At 43.0% G+C, this 20,243-nt stretch overlaps 1 protein-coding gene across 2 annotated transcripts in view; it reads right to left on the bottom strand.

The window, feature by feature from the left end:
• LOC145353766 (short transient receptor potential channel 4-associated protein-like) overlaps positions 1-20,243 on the bottom strand; it is a 113,239-nt gene that overhangs the window by 79,865 nt on the left and 13,131 nt on the right. For both annotated transcript variants that reach the window (XM_080204540.1, XM_080204541.1), the window contains exons 2-3: positions 11,283-11,414; positions 5,151-5,267 (exon numbers count right to left, since the gene is read on the bottom strand). In XM_080204540.1, the coding sequence (XP_080060666.1) occupies positions 5,151-5,267; positions 11,283-11,414 (249 nt within the window). The remainder of the gene's footprint in view (positions 1-5,150; positions 5,268-11,282; positions 11,415-20,243) is intronic.

The raw sequence follows: 20,243 nt of genomic DNA, 5'->3' as shown, positions 1-20,243 counted from the left end.
GGTGTTCTGCAGGGGAGAATGGGGAGAAACAGCAATTGACCAAGGTGACGACTAATTAAAAACAAAAGGGAATACATAATGAACAGATGCTAGAAAGAACAGAGGACCAGAGGGAGCTTAGGTTACAAGCCCATAGAGCCCTGAAGACAGGGCAGGTGATGAAAGGGTTAAGGCAACATATGGGATACTTGCCTTTATTAGCTGAGGCACAGAATATGAGCAGGGAGATTGTGATAAAAGCAAATGACTGCAGATGCTGGAACCTGAAACAAAAATAGAAAGTGCTGGAAAGTCTCAGCAGGTCTGGCAGCATCAGCAAAGAGAGAATAGAGATAATTCAAATACTCAAAATGCTGGCTCTTTTCTCCCTCCACAGATGCTGTCAGACCTCCTGAGATTTTCTGGCATTTTCACATGATTGGAGTTGCATAAAACAATTAGACCACAGCCGAGTACTGCATGCAGTTCTGGTCATCACACTAAGGAGGGTGTGATTGCACTAGTAAGGGCGCAGAGGAGATTTACCAGGATGTTGCCTGTGCTGGAGTGTTTCAGCTGTGAAGAGGGACTGGTTAGGTTAGGCTAGGCTTGTTTTCTTTAGAGCAGAGAAGGCTAAGAAAAGACTTGATTGAGGTGTACCAAATTATGAGGGATGACGATAGGGCAGATAGGAAGGAGGAACTTTCCCTTCAGCAGAGGAGTCATTAACCAGGTATAGATTTAAGGTAAGCAACAGGAGATTGAGAGCAGATTTGATGAAAAGCTGTCTCATCCAGAAGGTGGTGGTGGGAATCTGAGACTCTGCCTGAAAAGATGATAGAGGCAAAACCATCCACATTTAAGCAGCTGTTAGATGAGTATTTGAAATGCAACAGCATATGAGGCCTTGGACCAAGTGCTGGAAAATAGGATTACAATAGTTAGGTATTCAATGGCTCATTACGTTTGCACATGCTATAGTGCCTCCTCTTATGGTGGAGAACTCTGGCTTTATAAAAATAGAGCTGCAGATGTCAACATTTCAAACTGCAGAATTATCAAAGCAGTAATTCAACATCAGGTGCTCATATACTCCAACTTCTCCCATGATACAAGGAGATAGTAGAACCATTGGAAGAAATTATTGCAACATCCATATTAAACCTGAGAAATGGAACAAGAATTATTATACATACACAATATCTCCGCAGTCAGATAACATTCCTAAAACATTCTGCACTCAAACATCAAACAAATCAAAACCAGTGCAACAAGCAATTAGGAAGGGAAATAGTATATTGGCCCTAACAGTAAAGGGACTTGAGTACAGGAGTAAAGATGTCTTGCTGCCATTTTATGGAGCTTTGCTGAGACCACACTTGGGGTATTGTGAACAGTTTTGGTCTCCTTATCCAAGAAAGGATGTGTTGCCACAGAGGGATTTCAACAACAGTTCATCACATTAATCCCTGGGATGACAGAATTGTCACAAGGAGGCCTGTATTCACTAGAATTTCAAAGAATGAGGTGTGATCACATTGAAACTTACGAAATTCTTACAAGGCATGACAGGATATCGTAGATGTTTCCTTTGGCTGATGAGTCTTGTTCAATATACAGTCTCAGAACAAGAGGCGGATCATTTAAGATTAGCTGAGGAATTTCTTCATTCAAAAGTGCTGTGAAAAACCATTGAGCATGTTCAAAACAGAAATTGGCAGATTTCTAGATACCAAGACATGTGGAGATAGTGGGGAAAAGGGGTGTTGAGACAGATGATCAACTATGATCGGCTTTAAATGCAGAGTAGGCTCAATGGGCCAAATGACCTACTCATATTCCCATGTTCATTTGCAATTCTAGTTTGAATACAGAGATTATAAAATGGCGGTCAGTGCTGCACTATTATCTCTATTCCATGGTACCTAATTCATGCAAAAGCAAGCACAGGGATTATCTACATATGATTGGTTTAAGAGGTGCATTGGTTAGAATGAGCTGGGGTCAGCAATGAATAGGCAATAACAGACATTTAATGGATGAACTTCAACAACTGCACATCCTTGTTTCACGCAAGAATTAAATGGGGAAGGTTACTCATCCATGGCTAACAAGGGAAATCAGTGATAGCGTTAAAGCTAAAGAAGAGGCATATAAATTGGCCCAAAAAAGTAGCAAAACCTGAGGACTGGTAGAAATTTAAAATCCAGCAGAAGAGGATAGAGTGTTTAAGGGGAAAATACCAGAGTAGGCTTGCAGAAAACACAAAAACTAACCGCAAAATCTATATGTATGTGAAGAGAAAAAGACTGATGAAGACAAGTGTAGGTCCCTTACAATTAGAGTCAGGTGAATTCATAATGGGCAAAGAGATGGCAGACCAGCTGCACAAACACTTTGTATCGGTCTTCACTAAGGAGGGCACAAATAACCTTCTAGAAATACTGGGGAACAGAGGGAATAGCATGAAGGAGGAACTGAAGGAAATCCTTAGTAGTCAGGAAATGGTATTGGCTAAATTGCTGGGATTAAAACCTGATAAATCCCCAGGGCCTGATGCTCTGCATCCCAGAATACTCAAGGAAGTGGCCCTTGAAATAGTGGACACATCGAGTCAATAAAATGCTGGAAAATGATCAAAGAGTTCCAGTAGATTCAAGGGTAGCTGAAAAAGAGTAAAAACAGGGAATTATAGACTGGTTAGCCTGACATCAGTGGTGAGGAAAATGCTGGAGTCAATTATTAAGGATGTAATAACTGAGCATTTGGAAAGCAGTGACAGGATCGGTTCAATTCAAACAGATTCAGTAAAAGGGAAATCGTGCTGGACAAATCTAATGGAATTCTTGAGGATATGACCAGTAGATTGGACAAGGGTGAACCAGTGGATGTTGTGTATGTGGACTTTCAAAAGGCTTTTGACAAGATCCCAAACAACAGATTAGTGAGCAAAATTAAAGCTCAGGGTGGGTGGAGGGGGTGGTGGTGGTAATGTATTGACGTGGGTAGACAACTGATTGGCAGACAGGAAGCAGAGTGAGAATGGATGGGTCCTTTTTAGAGTGGCAGGCAGTGACTAGTGGAAATTGAGTGCAATAACTGCAAATTTGCTGATGACATTAATTTGGGTGGGGTACGCACTGCGAGGATGTTAAGAGGCTACAGGGTGGCTTGGACAGGCTGGCTGAATGGGCAAATGCAATAAACTGCAGATAAACGTGAGATTATCCACTCTGATGGCAAAAACAGAAGGTTATCTGAATGGCGGCAGTTTAGGAAAGTGGGAAATGCAACATGACCTTGAACAGTTGACGGTTGGCATGCAGGCACAACATGCAGTAAGGCAAACTAATGGCATGTCGGCCTTCATAGCAAGAGGATTTGAGTATAGGAGTAGAGATGTCTTGCTACAGTTATACAGGGTCTTGGTGAACATAGAACATTACAGCACAGTACAGGCCCTTTGGCACCCTGAGTAGTGTGCGCAGTTTTGGTCTCCTAATCTGAGGGAGTCTAGTGAACGTTCACCAGATTGATTCCCCGAATGTCAGGACTGACTATGGAGAGAGACTGGATCAACTAGGCTTGTACTCAGAAACATATAAAATCCTGATGGGACTGGACAGGCTAGATGTGGGAAGAATCTTACCAATGTTGGGGAAGTCCAGAACTAGGGGTCACAGTCCAAGAATAAGGAGTAAGCCATTCAGGACTGAGATGAGGAAGAACTTCTTCAGTCAGAGTTGTGAATCTGTGGAATTCTCTACCACAGAAAGCTGTTGGGGTCAGTTCATTAGATATGTTCAAGAGGGAGCTGGAATGTGCCCCTTGTGGCTAAAGGGATCAAGAAGTACGGAGAGAAAGCGGGAGTGAGATAGTGAAAGCGTATGATCAGCCATAATCATATTGAATGGTGGTGCAGGCTCAAAGGGTTGAATGGCCTACTTCTGCACCTACTTTCTATGAACTCATTATTGGTGGTTAATAACTTGGAAATAGAACAATTGATGCACATGGAGTGCAGGATTTCAAGAAGCTTACACCACCTTATCAAGGTGAATCAGGGCTGGGCAATAAATGCTGGCTCAGTGTTGTCAAGCTCGCAATGCATTTAACTGAAAAATTTGTAGTCCAACATTTATGATTCAAATTACACTTTTAAACTCACAGAAGCAGGAAACCATTTATTCAATTTGGCTGTTCCGCCATTCAAGGAGATCATGGATGGCATTGTAGTGGGCACTGCTGCCTCACAGCACCAGGGGCCTGGTTTCAATTCTGGTCTTGAATTAACAGTCGATGCACATTGTCTGGGTGCTCCAGTTTTCTCCCACATTCCAAAGATGTTCAGGTTAGGTTGACTGGCCATGCTAAACTGCCCCTTAGTATCAAGGGGACGAGAAGGGTAAATGCTGTGGGGTTACAGGGGTAGGGTGGGATTGTCGTCAGTGCAGGTTCGAAGGGCTGACTGGACTCCTTCTGCATTGTAGGGATTCTATTCTATGATTGTGATCTGCAACGTAACTTTCCCCAGCATCCTTCAATACCTTTGGGTAACAAAAGCCTGTTTCATTTAGTTATCAATTATCATTTATAGAAGAGATCCAAAATTCCACCAACATTTTCATGTAGAAGTGTTTCCTAATTTCACTTGTGAAGAGTCCACCTTTTTTTTTAAAATTTTACCACTATAGTCCTACTCTCTCTAACCCATTATAATCTTCAGATCTCCTTTGTAAAGGAATTTAAGAAAGGAGACATCTTGGGGACATAATTTGCTTTGTGCAGACCAGCATCTAACAAATTCAACTTACTGACAGTCTCTTACTTTAAGAAATGAAAGGTTGGTCAATGCTATTGTATGGGCAGGTAGGGGAAGTAGCTAATCACTGACCACTAAAGATTTTGCTTTCAGGAAGAGAAACTCTTTTGATGTCCAGAATGCTCCAGCAGTGCACAGTTTATGATATAGTAAAGACAGTATTTCCAGATGTTAGCTAGCATTGTGTAGCAAGGAAGCATTGCAATTTTACACAGTGGCGTCCAATAAGAAATTGGTACTCAGTCTGATCTGTCTCACCCAAACCCTCCTCCTCTCTCTCACAAATGATTTGCTTCACATTCTAAACGATCCCAAAAGTATCTTCAAAGCACTTTGGTGCAACACTTACATCTACTCCACCAAACAGATCGAAAACATGAGTGTTGGGAAATTTGGACTCCAGGGCACCTTTCCCATCCTCTGTCACAAATGCCATTGCCTCCATTGAGAGAAGCGGAGCAATTTCCTGCACACAAGATGGATAAAAAAGGAACAATCAACATCTCAACTGATCAAATTTCAAGTAGCATAATCCTTTCACCCCAACCTAATGTCTTGAGGAATGTACATATTACAAAGGTGGTGGTGCTGGAAGTCTTAAAGCGCATCAAGGTAGATAAATCCCTGGGACCTGATGAGATATATCCCAGGACGTTCTGGGAGCCTAGGGAGGAAATTGCAGCCTAGCTGAGATATTTGAATCACTGATAGTCACGGATGAGATGTGTGAAGATTGGAGTGTGGCATATGTTATGCCTTTGTTTAAAAAGTGTTGCAGGGAAAAGCTCGGGGACTACAGGCCAGGGAGCCTCACATTTATGGTGGGTAAATTGTTGGAAGGTATTTTGACAGACAGGATCTACAGGCATTTAGAGATGCAAGGACTGATTAGGGACAGTCAGCACGGCTGAGTAGAAAATCATGTCTCACAAATTTAAGAGTTTTTGAAGGGGTAACCAAGAAGATAGATGAGGGCAGTGTAGTTGATGTTGTGTACATGGACATTTGCAATGCCTTTGACAAAGTACTGCATAGTAGGTTGTGCATGAAGTTAAATCTCACAGGATCTAGGGCGAGATATCTAAATGGATACAAAATTGTCTGAGGGTGGTTGTAGAGAGTTGTTTTTCAAACTGGAGGCCTGGTGACCAGTGGTGTGCCTCAGGGATCATCGCTGGGCCCACTGTTATGTCATTTATATTAATGATTTGGATGAAAATATAGGAGGCATGGTTAGTAAGTTTGCAGATGACACCAAAATTGGTGGCATAGTGGACCGTGAAGAAAGTATCTCCAATTGATGAGGGCTGACAAATAGCAGATGGAGTTTAATTTAGACAAATGAGAGGTGATGTGTTTTGGTAGATTAAACCAGGGCAAGACTTACTCAGTTAATGTTAGGATGTTGTGGAGAGTTCAGAACAAAGATCTAGGGGTACGTGTTCACAGCTCCTTGAAAGTGCAGTCACAGTGGACAGAGTGGTGAAGGCGGCATTCGGCATGCTTGGTTTCATTGGTCAGAACATTGAATACAGGAGATGGGATGTCTTGTTGAAGTTGTACAAGACATTGTTAAGGCCACTTGGAATAGTGTGCGCAATTTTGGTCACCCTATTATTGAAAGGATATTATTAAACTAGAAAGAATGCAGAAAAGATTTACTAGGATATTACTGGGACTTGATGGATTGAGTTAAAGGAGAGGCTGAATAGACTGGGACTTTTTTCTTCTGGAGCGTAGGAGGCCGAGGGGTGGCCTTATAGAGGTCTACAAAATAAAGACAGGTATAGACAAGATGGATAGTCAATATCTTTTCCCAAAGGTAGGGGAGTCTAAAACTGGAGGGCGTTAGCGATGGAAAGATGGTAGGAGTGGAGGGCCTGAATGACATTATTGGTACTAGAGGCAGTGCTTGACAGACTGGAGGGACTGATTGTGGACAAGTCCCCAGGACCGGATGGAATGCATCCAAGGGTTCTGAAAGAAATGGCGGAGGTGACAGTGGATGCCTTGGTGGTTATTTTCCAAACGTCACTGGATTCCGGGGAAGTGCCGGAAGATTGGAAAACAGCTAATGTTACGCCATTGTTTAAGAAGGGTGGCAGGCAAAAGGCAGGGAATTATAGGCCAGTTAGTTTAACGTCTGTTGTAGGTAAAATGTTAGAAACCGTGATCAAGGAGAAAATAGCGAGGCATCTTGAGGAGAATTGTTGTTTTGTTAAGGGGAAGTCATGTCTGACGAAGTTCTATGAGGATGTGTCTGGGGCGGTGGATAGAGGAGAGCCAGTGGATGTGGTGTTTCTTGATTTTCAGAAGGCGTTTGATAAGGCGCCTCACAAGAGGTTATTACAGAAGGTCAGGGGCATGGAGTTGGGGGTAAGGTGTTAATGTGGATAGAGGATTGGCTGTCAAATAGGAGGCAGAGTGGGGGTCAATGGGTGCTATTCGGATTGGCGGTTGGTGACTAGTGGAGTGCCCCAGGGGTCGGTGCTGGGGCCTCAGCTATTTACCATTTATATAGATGATCTGGGGGAGGGAACCGAGTGTATGGTGTTGAAATTTGCTGATGACACCAAGATTGGGGGAACGGCAAATTGTGCGGAGGGTGTGGAGAGTCTGCAGAAGGATCTAGATAGGTTGGATGAATGGGCCAGGAACTGGCAAATGGAATTTAATGTTGGCAAGTGTGAGGTTGTCCACTTTGGTAGGAATAATGGTAGGAAGGACTATTACTTACATGGCAAAAAATTGCAGCATGCGACGGTGCAGAGGGACCTCGGGGCCCTTGTGCATGAGTCGCAAAAACCCAGCCTGCAAGTGCAGCAGGTGGTCAGGAAGGCAAATGGGATGCTGGCCTTCATAGCGAGGGGGATTGAATATAAAAGTAGGGAGGGTCTTGCTGCAGCTGTATAGGGCACTGGTGAGGCCGCAGCTGGAGTAGTGTGTGCAGTTTTGGCCGCCACACTTGCGCAAGGATATTTTGGCCTTCAAGGGAGTGCAGAGGAGGTTTACTAGACTGATACCGGAGTTGAGGGGGTTGAACTATGAGGAGAGGCTGAATAAACTAGGCTTGTACTCGTTAGAGTTTAGAAGAATGAGGGGAGATCTCATTGAGACATATAAGATGATGAATGGGATGGATAGGATAGAGGTGGAGAGGCTCTTCCTGCTCAGAAAGGACAACAGGACTAGAGGGCACAGCCTCAAGATGGGGGGGTTTTTTTTAGAACGGAGTTGAGGAGGAACTTCTTCACTCAAAGGGTGGTGAATCTCTGCCCGTTGAAGTGGTGGAGGCTGCCTCGCTAAATATATTTAAGACGCGGGTTGATAGGTTTTTGATAGGCAAGGAGATTAAGGGTTATGGGGAGAGGGCGGGAATGTGGAACTGAGACACGACAGATCAGCCATGATCTTATTGAATGGCGGGGCAGGTTCAAGGGGCTAGATGGCCTACTTCTGCTCCTATTTCTTATGTTCTTATTACAGGTTTAAAGTGAGAGGGGAGAGATACAAAAGGGTCCAGAGGGGCAATTTTTCCACAGAGGGTGGTGAGTGTCTGAAACAAGCTGCCAGAGGTGGTAGTAGAGGTGGGTACAATCTTATTTTTTAAAAAGCATTTAGACAGTTACATGGGTATAATGGGTATAGAGGGATATGGGCCAAATGGGATTGGCTTGGCTTAGGTTTTTAAAAAAGGCATGGACAAGTTGGGCCAAAGAGCATGTTTCCATGCTGTAAACCTCAATGGCTCTATGACCTGGATGGAGTGACCAAATACTCGCTACCCGGGGATTACGAGATAATAAAATACTTGCTCAACTTAGAGATCAAAGTGTCTTTTTCTTTCAGACTCAGATTGAATCAGATCATTTCCATCATCATTTTTTGCTAATTTCAGAGCTTGAGGAACCAAGTTTTCCTTGATTACTACGGTAATCCATAAATGTAGGGTAAGTGAGCAAATAAGGCAAGAAACATTAAGCAGAGGTGACAACCCAAAGCTTGGCAAGATATCACTCCAACAGGCAAGGCGCCTAGGAAATGAGTGAGACAGCATATTCATCATCTCACTTAGCAATCCTCTCCTTCCACTTAAAGGATTCTTACAAACAGTGGTTCTAGCCAAGGTGTTCCTGTACATCTACAGCACTGGCATCTACTCCGCAATGTGAAAATGGGATGCCCAGATGGAGGGTATTGCCATGGTATCCGTTCAAAGGCCAACACTTGCTAATAGTTTTGCCGGTTTCCACAAGAAACAAATCTCAAACAGAACGATACCTAATCTGTGCTCAAATTCACCTCAAATACAGCTATCAAACGAGCTCCCTTGTCTCAAAGTGCTGTTGATAAATCTACAAGAGGGCTATGCTGTCGACCAGTACCTACCTCCCTTTATTGGTCAATATATGGGTTAGCAATCCTAAAGTTCCACATGCTGTATTATCAGCAACCTCGTAATTAGGGCACAAGCCATTTGTTCACTGTGTAAACTTGACATTGAAATAAGGTGAGTTCAAACCATCCTGCAGGATATGGCTACCCTGATCACATCACTGCTCACTGTATAATGCATAAAATCAAGAATAGGCCTAAGGCTTCCATTTTTAGTCCTTTAAACTGTCTACTTTAAAGGACTAAATATATTTAAGACACGGGTAGATAGGTTTTTGGTAGGCAAGGGAATTAAGGGTTATGGGGAGAAAGCGGGGAAGTGGAACTGAGCCACTTCAGATCAGCCATGATCTTATTGAATGGCAGGGCAGGCTCGAAGGGCTAGATGGCCTACTCCTGCTCCTACTTATGTTACTTCAAAATACTCTGGAAGTTTAAGATGCATTAAAATTTAAGTGTGAAGCTAGCTATTTCACACTGTTTACTCTGCAGTAGCACCTTGAGTGCTATTCTTTATTGACAAGATGCTGTCACCAAGCCAAAAAGATGTTCTGCCTATCATGCAAATGAGTAATATGGTATATGAATTTCGGACCAGGACCAATGTCTTTATGATCTACCAACCATTGGGACATAAACTGCCTGTGCTTTCAGCCGTTCATAACAGGCAAAGTACTGATCGTTCACAACCAGCCCATGCTTGCAAAACTCAAAGCACTGTTCAATCTGATTCCATGATTGGACAGCACTTGCTAAACAATCCTAACTATGCTAAGAATTATACTGACAACAAATTGGGCAGCACAGTGGTTAGCACAACTGTTTCACAGGTCCAGGGACCTGGGTTCGATTCCCAGCTTCGGTCACTGTCTGTGTGGAGTTTGCACATTCTCCTCGTATCTGCATGGGTTTTCTCCGGGTGGTCCGGTTTCCTCCCTTAGTCCAAAGATGCGCGGGTTAGGTTGATTGGCCATGCTAAAAAAAATTGCCCCTAGTGTCCCAAGTTGCATAGGTTAGAGGGATCAAATATGTAAGGATATGGGGGTAGGGCACGGGCAGGATTGTGGTCAGTGCAGACTCGATGGGCCAGGTGGCCTCTTTCTATACTGCAGGGTTTCTATGAATCTATTATTTCTATGAAATTTAAGATTACCAGTCTGGCTCACTTACATGTGCTAGAAGCTACATTTATTCACAGAGTTCTGTCGTTTATAGACAGATGGAACACACTGCCTTTTTCAACCAAAAGCTTGGGCTCAGCCATTCCCTGGTTCATTCTCCACGGCAACACCTTGACCAGAGTTGACTTGCATTAATTTAAAAACTTGGCAGTTAAATGTTGCCTGGTGCATTCGCTATGGTAACACCCCTACTAATCAGAATACACCTCCCAACCAACAAGCAATCTCTTCACATGCAAGATAATTGCTCCCTTTACAAGTTGTAGCCTTGTAAAGCTGTCTTCATGAGTCTAAGAAAAACTTCAACAACGTTTCTTTTTTCAGTAACATCTAAGGAGGATTGTTCTTCTTGAAACAGAACAGGAGAAGTGGTGACTTAATAGATTTCTAAAACGAGAAGTTTTGATGGTATAAGATAGAACAAAGGTGAAGATTGTTTTCTGCGACAAGTAGGGCAATAACAGTCACTGATGCAAAATTGTTGAAAAAAGATGGAGACAGTAAATGAGAATCTTTCCCCCCAACTCAGCCATGACAAGCTGGAATTCTCTACTGCAAAGGTAATGCAAGCTGGTTCTGAAATTCTGCATTTCTTGTTGTAACAATTATCTACATTCACAGAAGATCAAGTTGATGACTACTTTGATTCAGCTCTCTTTTCATTGTTCTGCTTTTTCTGTGCGGAAAAATAACGAGAGGATGGTTGTAAAATACATAACAGCCTTTTTTCATTTGTGTGAATGTTCTTGCCTTCAGGCAGTAAATAGGTGACGCTGCCGTTCACAATTTAACAGGCCACACTATTGCAAGATGCTTTGCTTGTACCACAGGCAGGAGTTTCAGCAGTTGAGAGATGATGTGTCGGCTTACATCAGTGTCTTGCATCACAATCTTTTTGTACTGACCTTTAAAATACCATGACACAGCAACAGGCCGTCATTGTTGGGTTGGCTGTTTGTGTACAACTTCTGAACCAGATGCGGGATTCCATTCCATTTCGCAGTCTTGTCCCTCTCTCTCAGCAAAGAATCTGGAATCTGCAAAGAGTCAGAAGCCACAGTCACAAAAAAAATGAAGGCTATACATTCAGCATGTAATTTAAGTTTTGGATTTCAGAAGAGTGTAATTTAGATCCACAACTCCACGTCTAGCTCCTGGCCTTTTTACAGTATGATCTTCCTCCAATGGAGGGGCACGTAGTGGTGAACAGAGTCAGTAAAGTATAGCGTGTTACCAAAACTTACTTTCTGAAAATGAGGACTCCATCATAAAAGGGAGACAGGTGGGTCAAGACACCTAATGCTCCATGTCAACAGTCATTGCATTGCTTTTATTTCCTCCTTCACCATCCCTCTACCACTCTCCACATCTCACTCCAGAATGTATGTTTACTTTTAAACAAGGTCCTTGCCATTATTAGCTTACTGTGGATGATATCATGGCCTTGACAGAAAGCTGACTGACAGAAGATAAAATCTTCCCCTTAACTGAAGCCTTCTCATCTGGCTATACCTTCCACCACTTGCTCACTCTTGAAAAGTGAGAGGTGATACACTTTGGAAGTAGTAATTTAACATGAAAGTATTCAAGGACACAAAGAAGATCCATAGAACAAAGGGACCTTGGCATGTTTGTCCACAGATCTCGGGAGGCGGAACGGCATGTTAGTAAGGTGGTGAAAAGGGTATATGGGATACTTGCCTTTATCAAGGCATAGATTACAAAAGCAGGGAAGTCATGTTGAAGTTGTATAGAACTCTGTTGAGGCCACAGCTAGAGTAGCCATGATGTGGCGATGCCAGCATTGGACTGGGATGGGCACAGAGCGCTTGCTCCTTCCTCAGGTGACGAGAGGAAGGAACAGCATTCTGAAAGCTCATAACTCCAAATAAACTGTTGGACTTTAACCTGAAGTTGTGAGACTTCTTACAGCTAAAGTAGTATGTGCAGTTCTGGTCACCACATTATAGGGAGCATGGATTGCACTGGAGGGAATGCAGAGGAGATTTACCAAGGATACTGCCTGGGATGGAACATTTAAGTTATGAAGAGAGGTTGGATAGGTTTCGGTTGTTTTTGTTGGAGCACAGAAGGCTGAGGGGTGACCTCAAGATTACGAGACATGACAGTAGAAAAGGAACAGCTGTTCCCCTTAGGCGAAGGGTCAGTCATGAGGGGGATGTAGGTTCAAGGTGAGGGGCAGGTGGTTTAGGGGAATGTGATGAAAAATTTTACCTAGAGGGTGGTGATGGTCCAAATGCACTGCCTGGGAGGGTAGTAGAGGCGGGATGCCTCACATCCTTTCAAAAGTATCTGGATGAGCACTTGCACATCATAACATTCAGGGCTATTAGCCAAGTGCTGATAGATAGGATTAGGTGGGAGTTCAGATGTTTCTAATGTGTCAGTGGAGATTTGATGGGCCAAAGGACCTCTTCTATGTTGTATCATTCTATGATTGTCCTGCCCAAACCTTCAGCGACAGTGAGGCTCTCATCAAATCATTGTCTGACCACCTATTCCTCGGGCATGTTCTCAAACACATCGTGGGCGGCAAGGTAGCACAGTGGTCAGCACTGCTGCTTCACAGCTCCAGGGACGTGGGTTCGATTCCCGGCTTGGGTCACCGTCTGTGTGGAGTTTGCACATTCTCCTCATGTCTGCGTGGGTTTCCTCCAGGTGCTCCAGTTTCCTCCCAGTCTGAAGATATGCTGGTTAGGTTGATTGGCAATGCTAAAATTGCCCTTAGTGTGCTGAGATGCCTAGGTTAAAGGGATTAGTGGGTAAATATGTAGGGATATGGGGGTAGGGCCTGGGTGGGATTGTGGTCGACAGGCTCAGTGGGCCGAACAGCCTCTCTCTCTGTATTATAGGGTTTCTGTGACGATTCTAAGACAAATCCTTATTTGTCTCAGTAAGATATATTCACTACTTTCCCAACAAACTGCTCATCCTCAATATTTTCAACCTCCATTTTAACTCTCTTTGCATTCCAAATTTAAGGATTGGGGAAATTTCACACTGTTTATAGAGGAGGAAATCAGAAGAAAAATACCTGTTTATGAAAGAAAGTGTGGACAAATCACAACAATTTAAATTGACCACCCTCCTATCCATAACACTTCAATACAAACAATATTAAAGGGGATGTGGGAAGCCATGACACTTGTTTGGAGAGCTGGTGCAGACACCCTAAGAACCAGGAACAGCAGCAGGCCATTCAGCCTCTCGAGCCTGCATTACTATTTTGTAGGGATCATGGCTGATCCAGCAGTCCTCACAGCCATTCTCTTGCTTGTTCTCCAAATCATTGAGTTCTTTACTGATCTAAATTTTTTCACAAAGAGAAATTACTAGAGTGGATAAAGAGGGGCAGAAGGCGCTGTATTTGGACTTCCAGAAAGCATCCGACAAGGTACCTCACAAAAGGTTATGTCATAAGATAAAAGTTCATAGTGTTGGATGTATTGTATTGGCATTGGTTAATGAGCCAGAAACAGCAAGTGTGGATAAAGGGTTCTTTTTCAGGTTGCCAAACTGTAACCAGTGGCGTTCCAGTGCTGGGATTGCAACTGTTTACAGTCTATGTTAATGACATGGAGGGAGGAAATGAAGGTACTGTAGCCAAAAACAGGTAGAAAGAAATTGCAGGAGGGATATAGACAGTTTACAAGAGAGACATTGATAAGTGGGCAAGAAATTGTCAAATGGAATATACTGCAGGAAAATGAGAAGTTGTTCATTTGGAAGAGAACAAAAGAAACAACTATTATTTAAATGGAAAAAGACTGCAGAAAGCTGCATCACAAGGGATTTGATGGTACTTGTGCACGAAACAAAGCTGGCATACAGCTGCAGCAGGTAAGCAGGAGGTTCATGAAATTGTAGCCCTTTTTTCAAGTGGGTTGGAATTTAATAGTAGGGAAGTCTTGTTGCAACTGTACAAGGTACGCGAGACTACATCTGGACTACTGTGGGCAGTTTTGGTCCTCTCATTTAAGGAAAAATACTATTTCATTGTAAACAGTTCAGAGAAGGTTCACTAGGATGATCCCCAGTCTTATGAGGAAAAGTTATACAGGTTGGGACTTCATTAATTGGAATTTAGGAGGTGAAACATACCGGATTAAGAGGCTGGACAGGGTAAATGCTGAGAGGATGTTTCCCCTCATGGGAGAGTCTAGGACTAGAGGACAATCTCAGAATAAAGGGGCACCAATTTAAGACCAAGATAGAGGAAATTCTCCTCTCAGAAGGTTGTGTTTTTGGAACTCCTTGCCACGGAGAGCTATGGGGACAGAGTTCTTGCATATGTTTATGGTTGAGATAGATTTTTGATCAGTAAGGGAATCAAGGGTTACAGGGAAAGGACAGGAAATGGATGTGGGGAACATCAGGTCAGCCTTGATCCTATCGAATGATTGAGCAAGCGGCCTACTCCTGTTCCTATTTCTTACAGGAATAGGAGAGAAAAAGAGTAGAAAGGGGGAATGTTTTCCATGGAAATGAGGAGAAAGCAAGCGAAAGAGAAAGGGGGGGGGGGGGTAGTTTAAGAGGGAAATGGTGCATGCTACGAGGGAAGAAAGGGACAAAGAGACTTCAAACAGGCAGCAGAATGCAGATACAGTCATATATGTACAAACTCTTCCCAAATTTGTTGAACAGAATGCAGACATGTTTTGGTGCTGCTGAGAAAACAGCAAACAGCTTAAATGGTCACAAGACATTTGGACCCTACTCAAACTAACTAAAGTTGTAGGTTGTGCTAGTGAAGTCCAGGCATCTTTGGCAGAGGAAATGGGGACTGAGGGGCGTTGAAGAAAGCTTTGGCAAGAACAGTGTGGACAGACTTGCAGTGAACTAGAAAGGGATAAATAAATTCATTTTGATAAGGGTGGGAGCATTGACAGTAGAATACACGACACTCTTATTGAAATCTGTTGAAGGAATTTAAAGATTCATTGCCTGAAACTCAATTATAGAATCATGGAATCCCTACAGTACAGAAGGAGGCCATTCAAACCATCAAGCCTGCACCGACAATCACACCCATCCCTGTAACACCACATTTACCCTGCTAATCCCCACCACCCTTATCAAAATGACTTTGTTTATCCCTTTCTAGTTCAATGCAAGTCCGTCCACACTTGTGCTTTTGCCAAAAAGCTCCTAATACCAGCTGATATGCACTCAAAATAACGTTCTTCAACATCTTAGTCAATTTAGCACAGCTAATCAACCTAACCTGCCACATTACAGAGACAACACCTGACTGAAAACAATGATGAGAGCATTCTCATGATTTCAGAGAAGGATTCCATTTTTATTATTTGCAATTTACCTGATAGAAGTCTACAAGATTACGAGGAGCATGGACAGAGTGGACAGTCAGAAACCTTTCCCAAGGGTGGAAGAATCAATTACTAGGGGACACAGTTTAAGGTGCAAAGGACAAGGTTTAAAGGAGATGTACGAGGCAAAGATTTTTTTTAAACCTAGATGGTGACGGGCGTCTAGAAATTGCTGACGGGGGAGGTAGTGGAAGGAGATATGATAGTGACTTTTAAGGAGCATCTTGACAAATACATGAATAGGATGGGAATGAAGGGTATGGTTCCCAGAAAGGTAGAGGACTTTAGTTGATGGCAGCATGGTCGGTGCAGGCTTGGCAGGCTGAAAGACTTGCTCCTATGCTGCAATTTTCTTTGTTCTTTGATTATAGTCATAGAATGAGAGGATTACAGCATGGAAACAGGCCCCTCAGTCCAACTTACCCATGCCACCTCTTTTTTTTTAAAAAGCCATTTAGTCCCAATAGCCCACGTTTTGGCCCATATCCCTCTAAACCCATCTTGCCCATGTAACTGTCCAAATGCTTTTTAAAAGACAAAATTATACCCACCTCAACTAAAACCTCTGGCAGCTTGTTCCAGACATACTCAACCCTGTGTGTGAAAAAATTGCCCCCAGGCCCTTCTGTATCTTTCCCTCGCACTTTAAACCTATATCCTCTAGTTTTAGACTCTCCTACGTTTGGGAAAAGATATTGACTATCAAGCTGATCTACGCCCCTCATTATTTTATATATCTCTAAGATTACCCCTAAGCCTCCTACGTTAGAGAAAAAAATCCCAGTCCATCCAGCCTCTCCTTATAACTCAAACCAGAGTCCCAGTAGCATCTGCGGAAATCTTTTCTGCACTTTCCATTTTAATATCCCTTTTATAATAGCGACCAGAATTGTACACGATATTCCATGTATGCGGCCTTACCAATGTCTTGTATGACTTCAACAAGATGTTCCAACTCCTGTATTTAATGTTCTGATCAATGAAACCAAGCATGCCGAATGCCTTCTTCACCACTCTGTTCACCTGTGACTCCACTTTCAAGGAGATATGAAAATGTACCCCTAGATCGTTGTTCTATAGCTCTCCAACAGCCTACCATTAACTGAGTAAATCCAGATCTGGTTCAACCTACCAAAATGCATCACCTCGTATTTAAATAAATTAAACTCTATCTGCTATTCATCAGCCCACTGGCCCAATTCGTTAAGATCCCGTTGCAATCCTAAATAATAATCTCCACTGTTCACTATGCACCCACCAACTTGGGTGTTACCTGCAAACTTACTAACCATGCCTCCTAAATTCTCATCCAAATCATTAAATATAAAATGACAAATTGGACCCAGCACCAATCCCTGAGGCACACCACCGGTCACAAATCTCCAGTTTGAAAAACAACCTTTTACAACAATCCTTTGTCTTGTCATCAAGTCAATTTTGTATCCATTTGGCTAACTCACCCTGGATCCCATGAGATTTAACCTTGCATGACAACCAGCCACATGGTACCTTGTCAAAGGCCTTTCTAAAGTCCACATAGACAACATTAACTACACCACCCTCATCTACCTTTTGGTTACCCCTTAAAAAAACTCAAATTTGAGACATGATTTTCTACTCACAAAGCCATGCTGACTGTCCCTAAATGCCTGTAGATCCTGTCTCTCAGGAGACCTTCTAACAACTTACCCACCACAGATGTTAGGCTCACTGGCCTGCAGTTCCCAGGCTTTTCCCTGCAGCCCTTCTTAAAGGCACTCTCTTTGCCACTCTCCAATCTTAAGGCACCTCATCTATGCCTGTCAAGGATTCAAATATCTCTGCTAGGGACAGGCTATTTCCTCCCTAGCCTCCCACAATGTCCTGGGATACACCATCAGATCCCAGGGATTTATCTATCTTGATGCGCTTTAAGACTTGTAGCACCTCCTTCTCTGTTATATGTACACTCCTTAAGACATCACTATTTATTTCCCCAAATTCCCTAACATCCATCCTTTTCTCAACAGCAAATACTGATGAGAAATATTCACTTAGGATCTGACCCATCTCTTGTAGATCTGCACAAATGACCCGATTAGGGATGCATTAAGTCTACCAAATTTAGTTCTTTCGAAGTTGGTCTATGGGCATGAAATCAGAGGACCATTGAAATTAATTTGTGAAAAGTTACTAAACATGAAGAGTCAGAAACTAGCCTTTCATAATACAATTCAATGAAAGATTAAATGGGGCCTGTGAGGTGGCGAGAAAACATCTAAAGACAACCCAGCAGGGAATAAAAGCAAGGCTGATAAGACCCAGACTCTGTTTTACAATACGAGTGGGGTTGTGTTATTAACTGTCAGGCAAATCCCTAAAAGCTAGATTCAGTGGGCTGTAGCACCCGAAAGGAAACTGAGCGAGGCAAACTATATGGTAAACAGCCCAGACAGATGCAAATTATACACGTGTGAACATGATAAAGAAAAATGGGATAAAGGAAATGAAAACAAGCATGGTGCCTTGGTAATAACAAAAGGGGGAAGAAATTCTGACAGTGACTTCCCAATGATTCATTTAGACAATGAGGAAGTAATGGAGAATTTAAACCCGTGGTTACATCATCGCCGAGATAAGAGCCAGAGAAAACGGAGTTACTGCAGTCCTATAAACATATTTGTGGGAATAATCTTGGTAGATAAGGGCTACTGATATATGACTGAGATGTGGGGACACCATTCCCCCCCCCAAGCAACATCCATATAGGTTAAGTCCAGCTAAGTTATCACAGGTACAGGAAGAAATTGAATATACGCTTTAGAATGACAATCTTGAATTGAGTTCTATGATTGAAGCTCCCCTATCCTCATGGTTTCCAGAATGGATGGAACCCAGAAACCATGTGGGCTAAAAGCAGGTGAATGCCAAATCCAAAAGGGACTCATTTCCTATTCCATGTTTGGAAGATGCCATCAAAAGCATTGGATGATTGAAATTCATCACCAAAATAGACTTGCTAAAGGGCTACTGTCCTTTAGCAAGAGGATCTACACTTTTATGGCACCTCAAGGACTTCATCAATTCAAAGCACTGCTGCTTGGGTTCAGAAAGGCCCCACAATTTTTCAAAGACTCACAAATAACGATTTGAGATTGAACCACTGTTTATTTATTAGTCACAAGTAGTTTTACATTAACACTGCAATGAGGTTACTGTGAAGATCCCCAGTCACCACACTCCAGTGTGTCAGGTACACCGAGGGAAAGTTTGGCATGACCAGTTCACCTAACCTGCACATCTTTGAACTGTGGTAGGAAACTGGAGCACCTGAAGGAAACCCATACAGACATGGGGAGAATGTGCAAACTCCACACAGAGTGACCCAAGCCTACAGACAAACCCAGGTCCCTGGCACTGAGGGGCAGCAGTGCTACCCAGTGAGCGGTATATATTGGATGACAGTGGGGCTCAGCCAGAGCTGGAAAATGCATCTACAGCACCAAAAGGAACAGCTGACTGCTTAGAATAAGTCAATCATGATTAATTTAGCAAAAGCAAATTTGCCAATGCCCAAATTTCATATCTGGAATATGGCCAAATTGCACGTGTTGCAAAAAGAAAGGCCATTTGGGACTACAGATTAAACAGTCTGGGTCTGTATTCTTTGGACTTAAGAGTGAGAGGTGACATTATTCAGACACATTTGATCCTGACGGTGCTTGACAAGGTAGACGGTGAGAGATTTTTAATAATGGGAGAGTCTCAAACAAGGGGACATCATTACAAGTGGCCTGGAGGCATAGTGGTTAGCACAGCTGCCTCAGCGCCAGAGACTTGGGTTAAATTCCAGCCTCCGGACAATGCCTGTAGATTCTCCCCGTGCCTGCAGGAGTTTCCTCTGGGTGCTCTGGTTTCCTCCCATAGTCCAAAGATGTGCTGATTAGGTTGACTGGCCATGCTAAATTGCCCCTTAGTGTCATGATGACTAGCAGAGTTAAATACATGGGGTTAAGAGGATAGGGCCTGGATAGGATTGTAGTTGAAGGTTCCATGGGCCAAATGGCCTCTTTTTGCATTTTAGTGATTCTGTGGAGATAAAGTGCTGATCATTTAAAACAGAGATGCATAAAAATTTCTTCTCGCAGAGGGTAGCGAATCTCTGGAATTCTCTGCTTCAAAAGATGGATGGTGGATCATTAGATGTATTCAAAGTTGAGGTGGATATTTATTCAAAGGAATAGAGGGCTATGATTAAATGGCACAGAAAAGGAGTTGAGGCCAGCACAGATCAGCTATGTTGAGTGGCGGGGCAGGCTTGACGGGCCTACTCTTACTTTTATTCCTTGTGCTCTAACACTCAGGAAGCTGGACACCATCCAGGACAAAGCAGTCTGCTGGACTGCTACCTCTTCCACATTTACACCCTCCACTGTTGGAGAGTGATAGCAGTGCGTACTAATTACAAGGTGCACTGCAGGAACTCGCCAAGGTTCCAAAGCAGCATCTTCCAAACCTACAATCACCGCCATCTGA

Source organism: Carcharhinus amblyrhynchos, chromosome 16 (assembly GCF_965287045.1).
Source record: "Carcharhinus amblyrhynchos chromosome 16, sCarAmb.v2.hapA, whole genome shotgun sequence".
Taxonomy (NCBI): domain Eukaryota; kingdom Metazoa; phylum Chordata; class Chondrichthyes; order Carcharhiniformes; family Carcharhinidae; genus Carcharhinus; species Carcharhinus amblyrhynchos.
This window is presented reverse-complemented; position numbering and strand designations above follow the sequence as displayed.